The 22,466-nt window shown below is 33.4% G+C and overlaps 3 protein-coding genes across 6 annotated transcripts; 1 reads left to right on the top strand and 2 right to left on the bottom strand.

The window, feature by feature from the left end:
• Positions 1 to 1,445: 1,445 nt before the first annotated feature.
• LOC118030187 (oleosin G) lies at positions 1,446 to 2,330 on the bottom strand. Its single transcript, XM_035034183.2, has one exon. It carries the CDS (start codon positions 2,127 to 2,129, stop codon positions 1,635 to 1,637), a length of 495 nt encoding a protein of 164 aa, XP_034890074.1. The 5' UTR covers positions 2,130 to 2,330; the 3' UTR covers positions 1,446 to 1,634.
• Positions 2,331 to 9,520: 7,190 nt separating this feature from the next.
• On the top strand, positions 9,521 to 13,911 carry LOC118030215 (uncharacterized). Its single transcript, XM_035034228.2, has 7 exons — positions 9,521 to 10,206; positions 10,306 to 10,458; positions 10,663 to 11,009; positions 11,483 to 12,227; positions 12,338 to 12,434; positions 12,517 to 12,571; positions 13,460 to 13,911. The coding sequence occupies exons 1-7, from the start codon at positions 9,684 to 9,686 to the stop codon at positions 13,523 to 13,525; spliced, it is 1,986 nt and encodes a 661-aa protein (XP_034890119.1). The 5' UTR covers positions 9,521 to 9,683; the 3' UTR covers positions 13,526 to 13,911.
• A 237-nt stretch (positions 13,912 to 14,148) lies between these two features.
• On the bottom strand, positions 14,149 to 17,738 carry LOC118030214 (zinc finger BED domain-containing protein DAYSLEEPER). 4 transcript variants are annotated; one of them, XM_035034226.2, is made up of 6 exons: positions 17,428 to 17,738; positions 17,235 to 17,313; positions 16,969 to 17,044; positions 16,480 to 16,719; positions 15,320 to 16,188; positions 14,149 to 15,232 (listed from the first exon to the last, which is right to left on the bottom strand). In XM_035034226.2, the coding sequence occupies exons 3-6, from the start codon at positions 17,006 to 17,008 to the stop codon at positions 14,321 to 14,323; spliced, it is 2,061 nt and encodes a 686-aa protein (XP_034890117.1). In that variant the 5' UTR covers positions 17,009 to 17,044; positions 17,235 to 17,313; positions 17,428 to 17,738; the 3' UTR covers positions 14,149 to 14,320. The 4 variants fall into 4 exon arrangements, with proteins under 4 accessions (XP_034890117.1, XP_034890118.1, XP_034890114.1 ...); XM_035034227.2 differs by having other exon boundaries at positions 16,480 to 16,701; XM_035034223.2 differs by having other exon boundaries at positions 17,261 to 17,313.
• Positions 17,739 to 22,466: the final 4,728 nt, after the last annotated feature.

The raw sequence follows: 22,466 nt of genomic DNA, 5'->3' as shown, positions 1-22,466 counted from the left end.
CAGTTTTTTTAAAAAATTTTATTTTTGTTAAAAAAAAATTCAAAAATATTTGTTTGTAACTTTACAAGTTTCACGCGTATTTTTATGGCATTTCGATTAATACAAAAATCCGATATGAAAATAACCGGTTTTCGTCAAAACTTCAAAAGAAAAAAAAAATTAAAAAGAGAAGAAAAAATATTTCTGTGCATACGGCCAAGTGTCTCCAAGTTAAAAATCATATTGTATATTTTTTATATATACACCAAAAATCAATATTTAGCATGCATTTTGGCTTTAATAACCAGTTTATTAAAATCAAGAGAACATTGGCCAAAATTTCAAAAACAAACAAAAATTTTATTTTGTTTATCTCTTAGTATCCAGGGCATGACATTACACGTAATGCGTACTCCGGATATTTAATTCTTTTATTGGATAATAGAACCCAGGGTATGACATTACACGTAATGCATATTCTAAACAATAAGAAACCACAACATGACTTAGATTTTATTAGACAAAACAATGCAGCCTACCTTAGGTAGGGCGTAGTTGGGGTGCTAATACCTTCCCTTTACGCAACCAGTCTCCGTACCTGATCTTTAAAGACCAATTAGGGTTTCTAGTAACCAGAATACTAGGTGGCAACTCTCGGTCCAGTTTTCACTGCTAAGAAACAAAGAATTCTTTGTCTCACCCTATTTTCCACAATAGATAAATACCTACCTCACCTTCATGAAAGGGGGGTGGTGGGTGATCCCCGCATTACGCCGCACACGGGCGACACTATTAATAAAGAGGTTGGTGATTGACATTGTCTTTAAGATAACTTGTGAATGGCGTATAACCATTGAAAAAAACTAGTTTTACTCTTCTTAGAAAAAATAATGTATAGTAATAGATTGTGCCATTGAGTTGCATGTTGACAGTGATATTAAATAAGTATTTAATATTATGATGCATTTGTTTTTTGCTCAAAGCTTGATGAGAGTGGGGTATAATATCTTAATTTATTGCAATGTCAAGTAGTAATGCTAAATATCCATATAAATTTAATATCAAAACAAGAATCCTTCTCAAAACTCTTAAACTTTAATGAATTGTAATCGTTCATCAAATAAGAACTTCAATTTTAAAATCAAAATTAAGATTTTCCAGCTTTGATATTTTTTGCAAGTCATAATTTGGACTGAAATCCCTTGGCTGCACCACGGCTCAGGATTATATATGATATATATGTCGGTTTAGCCTCGATTAATCTCTTTTGTTGTGCTTTTTTTCACCCTAGATGGCATTCATGTATTGTTCTTCTTCTGGATTGCTGGCATTGTCTTCTTCTAAATTACTTACTATGAGCTTGCTCAGGAAATGTGATAGTTTATGAATTTCCATCAAACAATTAATTAATAAAGTTGTTCAAAAATATTAAACAAATAATAATATGCCAAACTCCAAGCTATAAATAGACAAAAACATACACCCTTTCCATGATTCCATCAACACGAAGAAAAGTAAATGCCACCATATCAAATAGACAACATCACGAAAAAAAGAAAAGTAAATTAAGTAGAGAGAGATAAAGACGCCTGGTTTGCCCAAATCCAGTTCGGCAGAACCCAAACCCTGCCGGCCACCACTAATTAACCAGCTTGTCAGGCACCAGGAGCCGCATCCTTCACCTTGCTCTGCAAGTACCCACCATACTCCCTGGCGTAGTCCTTCACATGGCTCGCTGTATCGTAGATTCTGTTACGAGCATAATCGACCTGGTCCGACCCAGGTGGATTCAACCCTCTAAAATACTTATACACCCATGACAATCCAGCCACGACGGCCAATCCGAAGCCGCAAAAAGATAAGAGCCCAGCAACAACAAAGAAGAGGACTATGCCCATAGGGATCCATATGGGGCTTGAAATGATGATCAAAGGAGTTAAAAGGGTCAACCCGAGTACTGATCCTGTGACAGTGATCCCTGTAAGGAGAAGGAGAACGGAGCCGGAGATGATAAGAGTCAACAAGCCAACAAGTTGGCTTGAGTTTGATCCGATATGGAGTTGGAGTTTACGTAGAAAAGTAGAGCCACTGTGGGTGGTGGGAGTGGTGGTGGGTCTTGTAGCTCTCTGGGTAGGGGCACGGTCAGCCATTAGGGAAATTTTGTGGATAGAAAGAGAGAGATGGAGACAGAGGAACGGGTTTGCTGAAGGGTGGTAAATAGAATTTGGTTTGGTTTATTTTGTATGGATGGGACACGTGTTTGGATTTGGAGACATGCAAAGGCACACGTGGAAGGGTGGAATCTTAGAACTCCTACATTTGGATTTTGTTACTGACCTTTTCTCTCTCGAGATTTGGGTGTGGTATGGGCAAATATATTTAGATCATTTGTATATAGATTGTACTAGTCCATGATCCGTGCGAGGCCGCATGCCGGAAAAAAAATCTTAGCTTTAAAAAATAAATGTTAAGAGACTGCAAATGTGTATTATAAAAGTGAGAAAAAGTTGTGATTGTGATTTCGATCATAAATTTAGTTGGGCTAAATAAACTTTTCTTATCTAACTACATTAAATGTATTGAACCAAGAAAAAAAAAGTGATTATGATATATATATATATATAACCGAGCATGTCACAAAGAAAATTTAAAAAAAAAAAGAAAAAAAATAATCAAAGCAAACTTGAGTATGTTGATGGAGAAAAACACTTTAACAATTAATTAGGAATTATGCATCAATTTTAGATTTTATAAATTAAGGTTTTTGAGTGAAAAATTAGGGGAAGTGCAGAAATTGTTAGAATGAAGTTAGTTGAGCTAACATAAGATGTTCTGAATATGAAAAACATACCAAATTATTAAAGAAAAATTATTAACTTAAAGGTTTGAGTGGCTAGCCATGTGAAGATTGAACGGGGGAAGAAGAGAATTCTGAAATTTGTGTTGATAAACACTTATAGTATGTATATGATGTGAATAATGGGTGAATGAAGCAAGAAAAAAATTGACTAGAAAGAAAAAGGGAACCCTTAGTTCCTTTAAGCCAAGTTCAGCCAAGAGTAGGTAAGAAGAATTATGGTGTATTATATGACCTTGATACATGAATTAATTATAGTGGAAAGCTCACTAATAGGGAAAAATGTGAAAAACATTGACAATAGGAGACTTCACAAGTTTGATGCATGTTATGTGAAGCGAAGATGAAATTATTAACCATGGCTATAGCTCATGATTTTGACATAGGAGAAATCATAAAATGTAGGAAAGTGTAGAAAATAAATGTCGTGGAAGAAAAAAAGAAGGTAGGTTGGTGAAAAACTCACTAAGGAATCATCGACGAAATCTAGGTAGATTCATCACCCTCATTCTAGAAGATATTCGAGCCTCAAAACGATAAAATTTTGGAAACAACTCATAGAAATTGTAGTCAGGGACGTTAGTTTTCCAACAAATCTGACCTCACTTTTTTGAAGCTCTAGAACTACAGATATAAGTAAATGTATGAGGAAAGTTCGAGTTGCTGCCTTTGCAAGCAGATTCGGCAAGATTGATAAAATAAGGAAGTTTAGTCGCGATATTGCCAAAACCCAGTTTCCTTCCCACCAAAATTTTATAACATCGTACCTTAACACTGAAAGGGAATAAATCACATTTTAAAATGAATTTGATAATATGCATAATGATTTAAGATAACAGAACGCAAAAAGTAAATGTTGTTGTTGTTGTTTTGTTATTTGCAAAATGTAAATTGAACATAAACTAATGTGGTGTACTTGTGGATTCAGGAGGAACCATGGGAGGAGTACAACAACAGTAAGCGAGTGCAAATCGAGCATCGGTGGTAGGTAGGTGTTTCACACATATACTCTCCTTGGTTAAGACTGAAACTAATATTTTATTTTATTTTGGAATTTAGCACTTGCAAATAAAGTTAAATAAAGGAAAGATATGATGAAATGAACATGGATTGAAATCTGATTTTGGTTGTGGACTTATAGACTTCGATTTCAAATAATGAACTATAATGATGAATCCAAAACAACCACCTTTGAACTTGATTAGTTGATCCTGAATATAGGCGGTTAATGATGTTAGCAAGATTTACTAACATCGACATGATCTTGATGAAAATATAATGAATGTTGAACTTCATTAACTATTCGGGTTAAGAATAATTAATAATACTGACAGACAATATCGATATAAGCAAACCCAGGATAATTTGATTAGTTTTCCAAGAAGAAAGCTAATGATGTTAAGAGACCTTAGCATGGGCATTACTGAAAAAATCTCCAAGGTGAGGTAGAAAATAATTGATTGACTATTTCGAGTTGAAAATAGTTAATGACATCAACTAGTAAATTGATGTCGACATTACCAAGGAATTAATTGGTTGGTCCGGGTAAGAGCGACTAATGACACTAATAGGAATTATTAGTGTCGATAATAACCTCCCTGAATTTGGGATAGGGTAGTAAGATCGGTGTACCCTATAAAGAATGATAGATAATAACCGTAAAAGAAAACCCATAAGTGGGTTATGAAATGATAGGCTCTAAATATAGTAAATGAAAATTTAAGTACGGGTTTCCAAGACAACTATGCCTGTATTTTTACTTTTAATATAATTATTTTCATAATTTGATATTGCAGGTCCTTTCATTCACGCTAGGCGTCCTAGATTTCTAGTTCCTTTTGTATGAATTAGGGAATTCATGTTTCTAATTCCTTTTGTATGAATTATGAATTAAATAAATGTCAATGTATTTTGTCTTAAGTAATTATATGACTCGAATTTTATTAGTATCTCTTTATATTAATCATAAAGACTTAAGATTCTTACTATTTTATGCTTGTAATATTAACGTTGTTTATCCATGTTTAACTACCATTTTGTACATGCTTGTGAATGAGAAGGAAAAATGAATATGTGAACTATTATGCTTATGACTAGCAGGATTGTGGTTGTGATGCAATATGAATATGTTATAATTACAGAATGAGCATAGAATATGTGCAGGATAAATTATCGATAACTTAAAACCTGTCTGATATAGAGAAGACTTTGTTAAAATTTCAATAAACCTTAAATAAGTATGCAAAAAAAAAAAAATACTCATAAATTTTAGATCCTGAAAATGGGAATGTTACAGGTGAAGTAAAAAAAAAAAATTAAAGTTTACAAATGGAATCATAACAAAAATCTTATAATCAAAAGCAAAATGATTGAATCAAATATCTAAAAAAAATAAGAAGATAATTTCATAACCTAATTTTTAAGTTTTCCCAAAAATTATCCTTTTCTTTTGAAATTCAAAACAAAACAAATAAAAAAATATTGACAACTTGGAAAGAGTAGACTAAGAAGGGTTTCAAATGAATAAAGGAACCAAGCTGGAGTTTTGGACAAAATTAGAAGCTCAATTATACCCCATTATATTCAAGACAAAAAAGACAATGCAAATTCAAGGTCAAATAAAATAATTATTGGATGAATATGCATAAAAATAAGTCTAAGAATTTCATTAGATTTTTAATAGGATAGTTTGATTTAATCATGGACCTAATTAAAGGTTTAATTAAGTTTACAAATTAATTTAGATCAAATTAAAAAATTTCATTAGGTGAAATGACTTAATTATACTTTTAAAAAGTGAGATTAAATTTAGAAACTTAATTTGGGTTTAATTAAGAATATTGAAATCTTAAATAACCAGATTAATTTTTTTTACAAGCTCAATTAGGTGAAATCAGAGACAGCATTAAAAGAAAAACAAAGTTTAGGGGTTAATTAAAGGCTAAATTAAAAAAATTCAAAACCAAGGACTATTTTTCAAAAAGTTCACAAATTTAGAAACCCAATTCAATTGAAAATAGGAGTAAAATTGAAAAAAATTAGAAATTTGAAGGTCAATTAGAAATAAAATTGAAAATACTCAAGACCAAAGACTAAGTTGAAAAAATTCCTTAAATTAGGGGGAGTTTTTGAAGCTTTATAGAGGTGATATTGAATTGATTATTAAAATTAGAATTCAATTAAGGCCGTAATTGAATAAATTAGAAAATTAAAGGGCTAAAATAAAAAAAAGGATTAATGACTTAATTCAAGCCAAAACACCATAAAGTTAAATGAAACAATGTGTTTTGGCTATGTTTTGAGCAAACCAACATGTTTTAGTTCAAGACAACATTGTTTTGGTCAACGCCAAGTCAAAAATATAAAAACTAGACGACGCATTGTCTGGCCACTACTCATTATCTTCAATCTTCAACACCAAAAATAGTAGCTCTGATGTCACATTTCAATTCTTTATTCTCTCTTATACTTCACTATATAAGAAAAAAAAAAAAAAAAAAAGATGCCACCCTCGTGACTTGTCATTGCACCCAAACCTAAACAAAAAAATTGTTCCTTGGAAGCCCTGAACTCACAGCAAAGTTGACCTAAAAAGGTTGACTTAACTAGCATTTGCAACTCGTGACAGTGACTTTTAGCCAACGGTTAGGATTATTCATGTTTGAATCAAAGGCCAAGATTCATTCCCAATAAATACTAGATTTCCCTATTTCATCTCTTATAAATAGAGATGAATTTTATGAAGAAAAAAAATAAAAAGAGAAATGAGGAGAAAAAAAAGAGCAAAAAAATCAGCCATATAAACACCACCTTTCTCCACCTCCAACAACTACCAGGAGCCACCACTAGCACTGGCGGTGCCACCAATAACTAGCCAACCTCGTCCAAGTAACATCATTCTCTCATCTTGATTGTGTAAAAGCTTAAGAAAAAATGGGAATAAAACATGTCAGTAACAAGCATGTTACTAGCAAATCTTCTTTTTAAGCCACCACTATGGCAAGCCAATGGTGGCAAAAGCATGGGCTAGACTTCATTTCAACTCACATCATTAAAAAAAAAAAAAAAAAAAAAAAAAAAACATGTTAGGCCATTTATTAGCCCAACAAATCGGGTTGGGCTGGGCCAAGCTCAACTTAGATTTAAGGGCATGTTTGGCCCACTTTTTTTTTCCTTAAAAAATAAGACCTTGTTTGGTTTCTTATGAAGTGTTTTCTAAACACACCCTTAAAGTATTTTTAATGCCACTGATTCTAAGGACGTGCTTGTGTGTATAGCCAAATAGACCCTTAGAAATTTCAAAAAAAAAACTTTGAAAACATTCAAAGACCATTTTGAAATCATTTGTGGGTCCCTCGCGTGTTTTTCCAATAGTTTTTGCCTAATATCGGATTGTAGACTTACAATATAAGATATAGAAAAATACCTGATTTTTCTCTAAAATTTTGAAAATATTTCAAAAATGCATTAACATTTCCTTTATTCTAGAAAACATAAAAATATATTTTTTTTTCAAAACATATCGGATTATAGACTTGCATTGTAAGATACAAACATGCTATTAAAAATACTTGATTTTCTCTGAAATTTCAAAAAAAAAAAAAAACATTTTCTCATTTCAAAAACATAAAAAAAATATTTCATTTTCGTGCATATGACCAAATTCTAAAGGCTTTTCATGCATATTTTCTAAAAACAAAATCAAATGTTTTATTATAACTAGTTTATAATTATCTATTAGAATTTGATCAAAATACCAAAAATCATAAAACAATTATTTTTTAATTAGTCGTCGGAGTATTAGGATTGCCTATGTCTTGATCCGATAATTATAAAAGGATGAATAAGCCCTTAGACTCAAGTTTACAAATTTCTAATTCAAGGGGTAACCAAGAAAATTTATTATGTTTTTTTAAGCAAAAAGATGAATTAGCCCTATTTATTTTGATTTCAAAGGTGTTCCTGTCATTATATTGTACCAAAAAAAAAGAGTTAAAAGACCTCTTTGAACCAATCAATATTATAATGACCGATTGGTCCTTGCAAAATTAAAATATTGTCCCCCAAAGCTATGCAAATGAGTTTTTTAGGAAGGTTAAAATAGTAATTACATTATTCATATCCACAATACACTTAGTCTATGTACACAATGAATTCACTACCCCAACCATTTTTTAATAGTTTATAAATGGCCTACGATATGGTGCAGTTCATACAAAAAAAAATTAATGTAAAAAAGAAATGTTTTATTAAACCAAAACTCTAACTCTGTTGGCATTAAATCGTTTGAGTATAACTTAGATATTTATATAAGATATCTTAGCTATTTCTTAAAATATTCATCATCAAGAAAATTTATATAAACAGATCTATCTGAGAGCAAAAAAAAAGCTCATCTATCCAAACAATGCAAGACTACACACAAATCTAATACAAGACTTGAACAAGGCTTATAGAATATTTAAGTCTAAAGAATAACATTTATTCTCCACGTTACTTGTATAAATACTATGTTGACATAAGTATTATAGTGTTTTTCTTGCAGGTGTGGGTTAATCAAGTCCTTCAAGTTTAGTTTTATTAGCCAATGGAAAGTGTCTTCAATCTTTCTCCAATGAATTTTTTGCCAACCTCATCATTGACACCGTATGTGAAAAATGAATAAAAATTCAGTTCTTTCCTATTTTTCTAAAGCTATTTTTATGGATGATGAAACTCAAACACCGTGGCAACTACACCAACGACATGCCAATAGCTAAGCCAGCGGTTATGCTTATGGTTACGATGGCAATTATGCTCACGACAATGCCCGTGTGACTATTCCAAAACTTCTACAAAACTAAATGGTTGTAACAGGAGCAAATAGAAAATAAAGGGACCAAAAAGAACATTTTCATATGAATTTTTTAATGATCATGTTATTTTTTCATGTCTTACACTTTGGCCCCTGTCTTTTAATTATGACTTTATATAACAAATTATAAGGAACTGGTCATTAATTTGATTACAAAGGATGCAATTGAAGAGAAAAAGGTTCAACAACAAAAATGAAAAAAAAAAAAAAAAAAAAACAGAGCACTATAAATCCATGATGCTTTGTCCCTGTGTGTACATGCGTGGAGCTACAACGAAAACCCCATGCATTTTAATATTTTTTATATAATTATAATTATAATGATTTTAGAACATATATGAGCAGTATCATTAATGAATCTTTTTCCCACATCATGTTCTATATCTTTTTAACATTGCATTACTTTCATTGTTCTATTAATACCATGAAAATATTGAAAAGGAGGAAGTTTATTGCATCTAGGGCGAAGGAAGTTATTGTTAAGAAAATAAAAATAAAAATAAAAAGAAAGCATGACTAACAGAATCAAACATGCTAAAATTATTTTTAAAGAATCATTAAAACATTGATGTGCATAATAATGTTATTAAGCTATGATCTGACGAATCAGTTGATCTCGAGGCTGCTTCTTTTGAAACCATTCTAATTTTGATCCTAGTTTCCTTCACATTCAAAAGAATATACGGGAAGTAAAAGCTGCTGATTGCTTTTAATGGAGAATGAAATTGATTAAAATCTAATAGTTTTAGGATAATTCCACACTATTTTAATCTATAGATACTTAGTTGATATTATTTATATAATTGGAATACTTATTTATATTTTTCCAAAAGGGAGCCGGCAGTTTCTTCTTCATTTCCCCTTTAGCAAAATGCTCTTTTCTGCAAAAACCCTAAAACTACTTTACTAAAATTAATCAATCAAACCAACGAAACTCGAAAATCTCCAATGTTTCACCATTAAGATAGCTTCGCCAATTCTAATCCACGCACAATGGACGCGCGTAGACCCATCACCACTGTCCCCAGGGTACGGCAAGTTGGATTCTTCACTCCCAACGCGCCGCCTGCTCAGCCGAGCCGGACTCAGTCCTTCCCTCCTGGTTCGAGCTCACCACCTCTCTCCAACTCTCCCGCAAGCAACTCCTTATCACCCGTAATGATCCCTCCGCCACGTCACCTTTCCGATAACCTCGCTCACCGCGCAACCTCACCTCTCCCCGTCCCCGAACCCTCCGCCTTCCGCCGCCCTATCCGCAGCCACCACGTGGCGGTAGTCGGGAGCTACAATCCATCGGAATCGCTCCTCGGCGCGTCGCCTCCGCTGGCTTCCCCGTCGAGTCGAGTGATTGGAGATGGAGAGTTCTCGGAGGAGTCGTCTGCTGGTTGGTTTCGGAGGAATAATTCGGCGAAATTCGCTTCGAGTTTTAGCGGCGGGTTTGACTTGACGTCGGTTAAGTCATCAGAGACTATGGGATTTCATCAAGTTAAAAAACCTGTTGTTGCTCAACCCAAAGGTAAATTGCAACTACCTTTGCCACCTGCCGTTACTACTACTACTACTATTATTATTATAGTTTGGATTTTTAATAATAAATTAAAAAATATTGTTGCAGAGGAGAAAAGTGGAGCTTCTGCTGTTGTGGAACCTCACCTAAATAAAGGGCTTTCTTCTTCTTCGAGTACAAAACCATCGAAAGAGAAAACAACAAAAGCTGAACGGCGTGCCTTGCAGGACGCTCAACGTGCTGCAAAAGCTGCTGCTAAAGGTTTTTGTTATATATATATATATATATATATATATATATATATATATATATATATATATTTGTTTTAATCCCAAAATGGGTTGAAAGTTTTGAATAATACAGAAGCTAAAAAAAATGTGTTCATTTTAACATGCTTAATGAAGAGTAGAATTTATGCAATCAATTTCGTGTCTCACTGTTCATAATTCGTCTTTTTTTGTTTAGCTATGACTGTGTCTGAGGCAGTATCTACTAGTAAACCTGTGAAGCAGCAGCCAGTGCAGAAGAAAGATGCTCCACCACCTGCATCTTCAATTGCAGCTTCTGATAGGAAAGGAGGTGAACGCTCTATGGAAAAAGAGAGGAGGAAAGATATCCCTGCACCACGAATGCAATTTGATGACAGAAGTCGTGTGGAAAAGGCTAAAAAGCGTGCAGTGGTCAATCAAAGTGAAGCTAGGAATAGGGTTGAGTTGTTTCGACACTTACCGCAGTATGAACATGGAACTCAGCTTCCTGATCTTGAGTCGAAATTTTTCCAACTTGATCCTATGCATCCAGCTGTTTACAAGGTGCTACTTCGTTTGGATAATGACTTTATACATTAATGCAGGAATTTGTTCAAACCATTGAACATAAATCATTATCCATGTTAATCAATTTTTATCTAGTTTCTCAAATAAATTGTTAATGAAAATCATGAATGCACTTGCAACATGTTGAACATGCTCCTATAGACTGATATGTGTTTGTATGCCCTTGCAACTTTGGTACGCAAATTTAATTTTCTCTTGTAAACTGAACTTGTGGTAAAGAGCTGTGAAAACGAAATTACATTGGTGATATCATTTAAATTTTTGGAAAACTAAATTTATCACGAGGGATGGATGGATTGTCTAGATTGTACTGTTCAAGGGAAGACCCCAAGCATGCAAAAGCAGGTACACACACACACACATATGCAAACACTTATACATTGGTTGCACACTGATTTATGGCATTGGTGTACCTCTTGTTTATTGATGTAGCTATGACCTTTTGTCAGGTTGGCCTACAGTATTTGGCCGGAGATATCTCTGGAGGTAATGCTCGATGTATTGCAATGCTTCAGGCATTTCAGGAAGTCATTAAAGACTATTCCACACCACCTGAGAAATCTCTAACTAGAGACTTAACTGCAAAAATCAGTAGTTTTGTTTCCTTTTTTATAGAATGCCGACCATTTTCTATGAGCATGGGAAATGCAATTAGGTTTCTCAAGAGTCGGATTGCGAAGTTGCCTTTAACTGTTTCTGAATCAGAAGCAAAAGCCTCCCTTTGTGCAGATATTGATCGTTTCATAAATGAGAAGATAGTACTTGCTGACAATGTTATAATTAGGCATGCTGTCACCAAGATCACGGATGGGGATGTTCTTCTCACATATGGATCATCATGTGTCGTTGAGATGATTCTGTTATATGCCCATGAGCTTGGGAAACAGTTCCATGTTGTTATAGTGGACTCTCATCCGAAACTTGAGGGCCAAGCCCTACTCCGTAGACTGGTGGGAAAGGGACTGAGGTGTACATATACTCACATAAATGCTGTTTCTTATATCATGCATGACGTTACTCGAGTTTTCTTGGGCTCTTCCTCAGTATTATCTAATGGAACTGTGTATTCGCGGGTTGGGACTGCATGCGTTGCTATGGTTGCTCATGCATTCCATGTTCCAGTCTTAATATGCTGTGAAGCCTATAAATTTCATGAAAGAGTACTGCTTGATTCAATCTGTTCAAATGAATTAGGTTTGTTTGTTTCCTTGCAAGATCAGTTCATAGTGCTTTATCCCTTGATTACATGTATGTTCTTTGATTACGAGAGGAAAATAAAGGAGCATTTTTCATGTTGCCTGCAGGTGATCCAGATGCTATTTCAAAGGTTCCTGGAAGAAAGGATATTAATTTCCTGGATGATCTGACCAATAAGGACAATCTGCAGCTTCTAAATTTGATGTAAGCTTCCAGATGCCTTACAACCTAAGAAAGCAGAAAAAAAACATTTTCTAAATACTATCTTGATCTTGTACTGTGACAGGTATGATGCCACTCCTTCGGAATATGTCTCAATGATCATCACTGATTATGGGATGGTAAGTCATGGTGTCTCAAAATACTTGATTGTTTTGCAGGATTCTGTGTTGCAGTTTTGTTTAATGAATCTTTACAAATGATTAGTTAATGCTAGTATTATCCCACCTAAATAATACACTCAACTCTTTGTATATCAACTCCATTTCAATAATGTAATACACTTAACTGCATAGTTGTAGTAAAACAATACACAAAATATTGAGACCAACTACTACAGTGTAGTAGTAGTAGAAGTTAAATGCAATGCGTGTTTAGGATTGTGGTAGAAGTTGCTTTTCAAAGTGTTTCTCACTTATAAATAATTAAAATAATGTTTTTTATTTTATTTTTTAAAACTCGTGTTTGATATCAGCACATCAAAACAATTTAAAAACATACAAAAAAGAAAACTAATTTAAAGCTAGAAAAAATCAAAAATTTTCAAAAGCATGGTCCAGCCACAATCCTAAACACCCCTGTCGTCAAGTACTAACTACTACAGTGCAATGCAAATATAATTATGCGATTTGGAACTTGATAATTTTGCTATAGGCAACTCACTAATTACCATATCCAGCACGTGAACTAGTCAAAAACATGAAGGAATTAATTTCTGGAGATGCAAGATGTACATGTTTAAACCTTATTGTTCTGTATGGTGATTCAACTATTGCTTCTTATTTTCCACGAATGTTCAAGTTTAATTTAGCTGGTTGAATAATTTAATCTATATTTTCTCTGTTCTCTGGTATTTCTGCACCTACCTGGCTTTTTTTTAAAAAAAAAAATTATATTTTAGTGCATGCTGCTCTGTTGTGATGGATGCTGCCTTTTGTATTAACCCACTGTTTACGGTGCTTGAGATTCCTTCCTGATGGTTGTGTCTATAATCATATTGCTATCTGCAGATCCCACCCACAAGTGTGCCTGTCATTGTGCGCGAGTATGGGAGGGAGCACCTGTGGATACAGTAATACGGAAAAAGCCTTGCTTCGGTTAAGGATCCTTTATAGCGGATCCCCTGCATGGAATAACAGGACTTTGAATTTTATTATACCTGGTTGGGAGCCTCTTCTAATCATATTCTTCACATCAAAATGATATGATTCTATACGTTGCCAAACATAAGTTTTGTTTAAATTTGTTATTAGCAAATCAGACAAGAGAACGGTGCAACTTTTGCCCCACCTGAGCTCTGGACATGGAGGTGGTTTGCTTTCCATATTGGTGAAAGAGCTTGAGAGTAATGTGCATCGTCTTAGAAATTACGGCCCAATAAAACAGACCTTTTGCTTAAAAGCAGGCAAAGTGCTTTTCTATAAATATAGTCTTCGGAATTGAAGATTCCGGGCATGGCAAATCATTAGTCACTACAATTATAACCATTCATTATGCAATGTAATCCAATTAGTCATTACAATCATAACCGTTCATCATATTACAATTTTAGAAATCACAAAACCAGACATGGTAATGGACCATGAGATTTGATCGATCCACTACAGCTAAACAAGGATGCCATAATTTGTTCGTCTCTGGTTAGCATTCTCAGGGATTCCGAACCGCACATGCATAGCATTGATAGATACAACAGAGGTTATAAAAAAAATCTGAGCGTCCAGTTCGTCTTGTGAGTTAACAGGCACCTAAATTACAAATGGACTATGCAGGAGATAACCTAAACTATAGGCAGTAAGTGCACTCTGCTTCCATAAACTAAATTACACCAAAATTACATCCTGTATTCTCATTCATTGACGTGTCTTTTATCATCTTTGTTTCTTGTCCAGGCCGGCAGTGTTTTCTGCTGTTGTAGCACCTGCCATTTCCATCAATCTCTCGTAGTCTATCTCATCTGACTTGCACTTCAACTTGATCCCTCCCTGCATCCATGACCTGATACAAAGAATCGCCTGTGTGCTATCATGTGGCATACAAAATCGTTGCTTGTCAATTTCATCACCTTTACTGCAAAACAGATCTTCAGGCGCCACTGAGGTCGGCTGCACAGCCAGGAAATCCCGGGCCATCACTGAAAGACGTGGATAGCGCGTGCTGTTGACCTTCCACCACTCCAGGACATCTGTTGGTATTGGAGCGGGAGGCTCTGACAGGTACTGAGTTAGCTCGTCGGTTGCATTGCTCAAGCTCACTCTTCGCTTCTTCCTAGCAATTTCCTCTGCAAAGGAAACACCCCCACCATCTTCAATCTCTTGAGCGCCATACCCACTTGTCATGGATGAAAAATGGCTGTTGGAGTAATTTCTTATGAATAGAGTTCTGGCTTCCTCCAGATAGTTTCCTGAGCTTAGGCTCTCAGGGATGAGCTCACATTTGATTCGGGGATCCAGAATTGCTGTCATGAAGATGAATATGTTGCCAACCTGTGTGGTGTAACTCCTAGACTTTGTTGCCATGTCTTCAGCAGCATTTTTTAGCCAATCTGAGCTGTGACGGGAATCTCTGCATAGGGTAATCATCTCAGAGATGTGATCCATGAAGAAGAGAACCAGCCCAATGGTGAGTAACTTATTTGTGCAAATGTTGTTTGTGGTTTTGTAGAAGGGTTCCAAATATTTATGCACGATACTAACTGCATTCTTCTCTGCAGTGCTCAGCGCCATCCTCCCAACAATTGTCTCCTCGTACTTTCTCATAACACCATCCATAGACTTTCCAGCCTGCAATCATAAATAAAACCCTAGTTCATGTTTTCTCACTTTATCTCAAATTAAGATGTTAGAGATCTCAGGTGAGAGAGCAATTACCTTGCACACAATATCAAGCATCTGGTAATTACCACTCCAGCGTGCTGAAGTTTCAAGTGGAAATTTCCAACTGCCTTCCTGATAAGTTGCTGTTAGTTGAATAAAATCCTCTGACATCTTGGCTGATGAATTTAGCTCTAGCACAAACTCCCTGACCTTAGATATTACTGGTTTGGTGGCTCTTAATCCATCTTCTATAATCAAGTTCAAGGTGCGAGCAGCACAAGGAATATAGCAGAACATCCCCAGTTTCTGACCATCTAACTCCTCCTTCAGAGTATGGCATGCATGAACAGCATTCTGACTGTTATCGTGAGTGCATGAGAGGACTCTACTCTCTATGTTGTACATCTTGAGAACCTTTTCCAGGGAATGATAAATCTCAGAACCACCACAAGGGTAAGGTATTTGACATATGTCAAGAAGGACTTGTTGGAAGGACCAGTTTTCATCTATCCACTGACATGTGACGCTCATATAGAATATTTGCTCATAGGAGCTCCAGAAATCCAGAATAATTGAAACCTTGGACGAAACCTTTTCCAAAGTAGCCATCACATCTTCCTGCATGCTCCTGAAAACTTCACGGATTTTTACTTTGTACCGCTCACCTGGCCAGAGTTGTATTGATGGGTTTAGAAATTTAAATGAGTTTGCCAACCACTTTTCTTCCAAGGTTGAAGGAGGAAGAGAAGCTAAGATGAGCCACTTAACGAGCAACCAATTTAGATGATCATAATCCATCTGTTGTTTCCCCTGTTGTTGAGCTTTCTTGACCACAGTGATGGGCTGTGGTGCTGAACTAGTGACTGAATCTCCGGACTTATCATATCCTGGATGGCGATTACTCAGGTGCCTCCCCAAATTGCCTTCATCAAATAAATTAAGACCATTACATGCACACAGAAATTCTTGTCATGATATCATGCTCAAATTCATCTGAAAATAGAACACAAGAAGGTAAAACAAAGAGCAATTTGGAGACTTCAATTTAGAACATAGCCACATGATTTCGGGACAACAGACTCATAATGCAGCACAAAGCTCAGGTCAGCAGTTTCAGTGTTCGATCTCAATTTCATTTTAGACACTTACAAGTTACAACATGTGAGTAATTGTAGAGAAAAGAAGAGGAAATGGAACTAGCATAGGAGTCCTACCCGTGGCAGTTGCAATAGAATAGCTTTGTCCACAAAACTTGCACCGCCGACTCTTTCCGTCAGGAGCAGTCTCAAAAAATTTAAGATAGACTGAAGTCATTGTCTTCTTTCTTTTTGTTGGAACCACGGTAGTTCCCTTTTCTGAAGATCCCAGCCCAATATCTACTGGATCGACATTTTGGATGAGTGCCACCTCCATCATTGATTTGGGATGATCCATATCTACTCCACAAGCAACAGCTGAGTACAATTAGAGTTACATACACAAGCAATATCCAATCAGTTCCATTCCCAGTTTTCCACATCACAGCACGATTATTGGATTAAAACTTAGCAATCAAGAAATCCATCATTGGAAGTACAAACAAAAAATGAACCCCACAAAACAAAACCTTGAGCTTTACAGGTAAAATGCAACAGGATGCGAGAAAAAGAATAAATCCAATCCCATTCGAAGGACCAAACTTAAAATGTGAAATTGGAGTTTACCTTTGTATGTTTTGAACGCATTATTTACAGTCCACTCCATTTGGTTTGCAGCAGCTCTCCCACTCACACTTCCTGTCTGAAACAATCCAATACACACACTAATTAGACGAACACAACAGCCTGCTTACTACTTACCATACACTATTTATCAACACAGAAAGCCAAAAAAAAACAACCAGAAAATAGTGTCTGAAACCCAAAACACAACAGAAAGGGAGATTTTCACCAAAAGAAGAAGAAGAAGAAGAAAAGGAAGAAAGTTTTACAGCTTAGCTTGATCCTTCTTTCTTACCCCAAAATCCATCTCTTCCTCTCAAATAATTCTCCAATTCTAACAAGAAAAATCTGAAACAGAAAAGAAAAAAACCCATAAATTATATATTAATAAAAAAAGAATTCGAAATCAAGAGAGAAAGCAGTGTTGTTTGGTATAAGTGTAGGGAGAGGTAGTTAGAGTACCATTAATCACTGGGATTTGGAGGGTTTTTTTATGGTAAATGAAGAAGAGAAACTTAGAAAGAGACAGGTGTTACGGAGCGGGAGAGAGAGAGAGAGTATAGAGAGAGAAAAATGGAGGGAGGGAGATCAAGAAAGAAAGAAAGGCTGTGGATCTAACTAAGCCGGATCTAAGCCGAGCAAGAAGAGACTGATAGATTTCTTTTTCTTTTTTGTTGAGAGAAGAAAATTCTATTAAGTCATAAAAGGAAGGAGAGAGAGTGCGTGTCTGCGCCTGCGTGTGTGGCTCGGCTGGTGGAAACCTAATGACTGAATGAAGAAGTTTTTTAAAACAACTCGACTGAGTGGCTCGGAGCGAGTGAGAGAGACTCAGGTTCTCTATGGTGGTAGATACATTACAAACTGAAGGCTTGACTCAGTCAAGCAGAGTTTGGAATTTGGAGCCAGCTTTGTCCTTTTTATTTATTTTTGTGCTTTAATTTCCTTGCTTTGTGTAAAAACTAAATAATAATAATAATAATAATGCAAAGGCTGCTGCTTGGTTTGGGAGTTGTTGTCGAGCCCCAGGTGGAGCTTCTTACTCATTGTGAGCTTGATGTTCACACATTCAAATCCAACGTTCCTTCGACCCATTTATTTTACAACGATTTACGTGTGTGTGTACTAGTGGTTCTCGTGATTCATTAATTTTTTTATATAAAAAATAATATTTAGATATTAAAATAAAATAAAAAATGATAAAAAAAACTAGAAATTTATAACCATGATAATCAAGGTCGAGTTAATTCGAGATATCATGCTAAATTTGCGACTCAGATCATGAGATTCAAATAACCTGATAAAAAATAATGATAATTATAAATATTTATTTTTTAAAAAAAAAGATTTGTATTAACTTTTCAAACTTGTGATTCGGGTCATTAGATTCGAGACATCCAATCTAGAAAAATCGTGAAGATCAATTCTCAATTAAGCAAATATTGAGGGATAAAATTAACAAAAAAAAAATTAATTATACAAAAGAATTAAAATAATGAGAATCAAAATTAAAATACAAAATAAATTTTAAATTTGATTAAATGGTGAAATTGAAAAGAAAAATTAATTTAATAAAAAGACAAAAAAATAAAAGAATAAGGGTCAAGATTGACATAAAAAATAAAAAATAATGTTTTGATTGAAGGGTGAAATTGAAAAAAATAATAAATTTTATAAAAAAAAACCAAGAAAAAATTAAAAATCAAAACAATAATGACCAAATTAAAAAATATAATACCATCAATTTAGATTGAATGATGAAATTGAAAGTCAATAAACCTTTTACAAAAGAACCAAAGTAAAAAATTAGAAATCTAAAAAATAAGGACCAAATTGAAGAATATAATATTTGATAAATTGGGATTGAAGGATAAAATTACTAATAAATAAACTTCTACAAAATAGTCAAAACAAAAAATAAAAAATAAAAAGAATAAGGACTAAAGTTTTAATACCAATAACTAAAAGAGCCAAGCTATAAATTTTAGGGGAGAAGAGAGAAAAGCAGGGATCAATTAGCGATAAGTCAGACCACCAACAGCGACACACTCTACACTAATAGGAAGAGAACACAATGACAATTCAACCTAGACAACTAAATAAAAGATAATTTTTAGGGGTTCATTTAGCCATCTTGATTGACCTGATGGATATAATAAAGGTTGATTGTCTCAACAAGGTGACAACCTAGACTACTGAACAAAAAATGTATCATCTTGATATGGTGACAACTTAAGGAATATTTGCGTTTTACAATGGCTTTAAAGTGAAAACATCATGAATTTGCACAATGCTTTCATTTTTCTTGGTCCCTAATTTTATTTTTTATTTTTGCTTTAGCTATTGAATTTTTTTTTCATTTTCATCATTTCACGTTGTAATGATTTGTGATTGAGCTTGATGGTTTGTTTCATACTGATTTCTTTCAGGTTTTCAATTTTAAAAAAAAAATCATTGCTTTGAGCTGGTTGTTAATTTTGTAAAAAGGGTTTCCATATGGTTGTTTATGTAAAATTAAATATTAGGGGAAAAAAATTGAAAGTAGGGTGAAATGGTAGCCTTTTATTTAAAAATAAAATATATTTTCTTTTTTAGTCCTTTATTTATTTTTTCTAGTCTAATTATTAATTTTATTTTTCAATTTCATCCTTCAAGATTACTTTAGTTGATGATTTGGCTCGGTTATTTATTTCATATTGGTTTTTCTCAAGTTATCTTAGTTTTTTTTAAAAAGGTCCTAACATAAGATGATTCTTAATTTTGTAAGAATTTATTTAGTTTTCTTGTTTGTGAGAAATTAGCAATGAGGAGGGACCAAAGCTAAAACCTTTGTAAGATATAAGCCCTTCTTCTTAAAATAAAATTGGTGTCAGCAGCTGCTAGGCTTAAAATTTTGTCAAACTTCTATTTTGGTCCCTTGAGTTTTAAAATTATAATGATTAGTACAAAGATTCATTTTATTTACATTTTAGTCTCCGAGTTTGAGGAAGAACAACATGATTCGCTGGAAAATGACTAAGAAAAGAGAAATAGGTTGGTTGTTCCAATTTAGTTCACCAACATGGCCAAGATTAGGCTTGGCCAAAGGAGTGCCATCAAAGTGTTTTTGGGTTGCCCTATCACTTAAAAAAGTATATTAGGGTTGCGTGATTTTTTTTGTTTGATATGTGTTGTTTTAACTAGTTTAGAGTGTTTTTTGAGTTAGAGAACTAGTTTCGTGAAGTTATGAGAGTGTTTTTCATGTTTTTATAGACCAAAATATGTAAAAAAAAAAAGGGGGTTGAGATAAAAAATGCATAGCTCATATTTCTGCCACCTTTATGTTAGCCGGATTTCGGGCACACAAACAACACATCTTTTAGTTCTTTTAAAAAAATGGGTGGAAGATCAATTTGAAAGAAAAAAATAAAAGCCCACATGTCTAGGCTTATTTTTAAAGGCCTAAGCGCTAGGCCAATAGGATTGCACTGCTAGCCTATTTTTGTTTCATCAATTCATATTCATTTTCTTAAAAATTAAATAATTAAAAATATAATATGTATAATTTATTTTAAATCCTTACATTAACTAAGAATGATTTTTATATGTTATATTAGTTTATGTTATTTAATTTTTACTTAGTTCTCGAGCAATCTTTCTTTTTATATGGCCCATCATAATCAAATTTTTTTATTCATTTTTTTTAATGCGGTGACCAGTTTTTGTCATCATATATAATTAAATAAAAAATAATTTTAGAAAAACAGACTTTTAAAACTCTATTGGGTCTATAACTTAGGTGGCAAGGTTGATAGGTTAACTAACCCATATCGATATGATATGTCATCACCTCGAATATTTAAAAAAAAAAAAAAGATGTCATCTTGAAATTTCTTTTAAATAAATCCATGTTTTTATCAATCTTCTAGATTATCTTCTAGACTCACTAAAATTGATTAGGTCACATCAAGTTAGCATTCATTGGTTTAATTTGAAACTCAGACTAGGTAATTATTCAGGTCTAAGATGAGTTTAGTAATGCTTGCAAAGAGTTCCCTATGACAAGACATGAATGTTGTATTATTGTTGTTGTTGTAGTTATGTTTTTTAATACACTTGTATTAAAATTATCATGGTGTTATTTAAAAAAAAAAATCTTGCTTTTAGAATAATAATAGGACGTTCTTTAAGAACCAAATGTCCTAGTGAAAATGTTTTTTATAAAAAAAAAAATAAGGACCATGTTAATGAGATAAAGGGGTTTTAGTTAGGGATTTTTTTTTGTTCTTATTTAAAATTGTCCGATTGTTTTTTACGCATATCTTCTTATTTCCTTTAGTTTTCATTAAAAGTGACATAGAAAAAAAATGTTATATTTGTTTTTAAAAAAATAAATATATTAATAAAAAAAAGACTTTATTAGAAAATTATTTTGTTCCAATGAAATTTAAATTGTTAATGTTTTTATAAAAAAATATTGGTGCCATTTAAAAAAATAAATAAAAAGGCTTCTCAAAGCATATGATTAGATATCTTTATCCATGCATGTTTCTCAACTTCATGACTCGATCTTTAGTTAGTGTTAGGATCTCTTTTTATCATTAATTAGTGTATATAATCCTCAATCTATTTTATTAAAAATACACATTGAATTTTAAGTTAATTATTATGATTTTCTTATTGTTGAAAAAGACATTATCAATGCCTGAACATTTTTTTATGTTAAAAACAAATTGGCCCAACCCACAACATAACACGAGTTAGTTATGTAAGTGTTTAACTATGCATGCATGCATTATTAAATATTTTAATTTTTGAGATTCTTTTATACTAGCCTTGATGCCTATGCTTTGCCATGAGACCGGAGTACTTTTGTTTGCACAAAATATAATGTTCGGTTGCCATAAGTGTTTTTTTCAAAAAAAAAATAAAAAATGTGTGCCTCAAGTTATAGTCCAATCAAATCAAATAAGATGGCTATATTTCAATTAGATGAAAAAAAAAATGATAGTAAATTATTAAAATTTAAAAAGAAAAGTGATTAGGATAACATGGGGAAGAAATATTTTTTTCAAAATAAAATAAACAATGTATCTCAATTCACAACCCATTAAATACAGAAGAAAAAACTAGGGTAACAAAAAGACATAAAAAAAATGAACCCGAATTAGCTTAAACTTGTAACCTCGGTGATCAATGTCAACCAACCTGAGATATCTTTCTCAACCCACGGTCAGGGTCATGAGATTGGAATTGTAAAGCCCTTTTTTAAATAAAGAAATAAAAACTTTGTTAAGTTTTTAAACCTGTAACCTAGGTCATCAGACCCGAAACACCCAATCTCAAAAAATTAGGAAGATCAATTCTCAATCAAGCAAAAATTGAAGGATGAAATAAATAAAAAATTATACAAAAGAATTAAAAAAATGAGGATCAAAATTAAAATACAAAATTAATTTTATATTTAATTGAACAGTGATATTGAAAAGAAAAATCAATTTAGTAAAAGGACCCAAAAAATCAAA

The sequence above is a fragment of the Populus alba genome, chromosome 12 (assembly GCF_005239225.2).
Source record: "Populus alba chromosome 12, ASM523922v2, whole genome shotgun sequence".
Classification (NCBI taxonomy): Eukaryota; Viridiplantae; Streptophyta; class Magnoliopsida; order Malpighiales; family Salicaceae; genus Populus; species Populus alba.
This window is presented reverse-complemented; position numbering and strand designations above follow the sequence as displayed.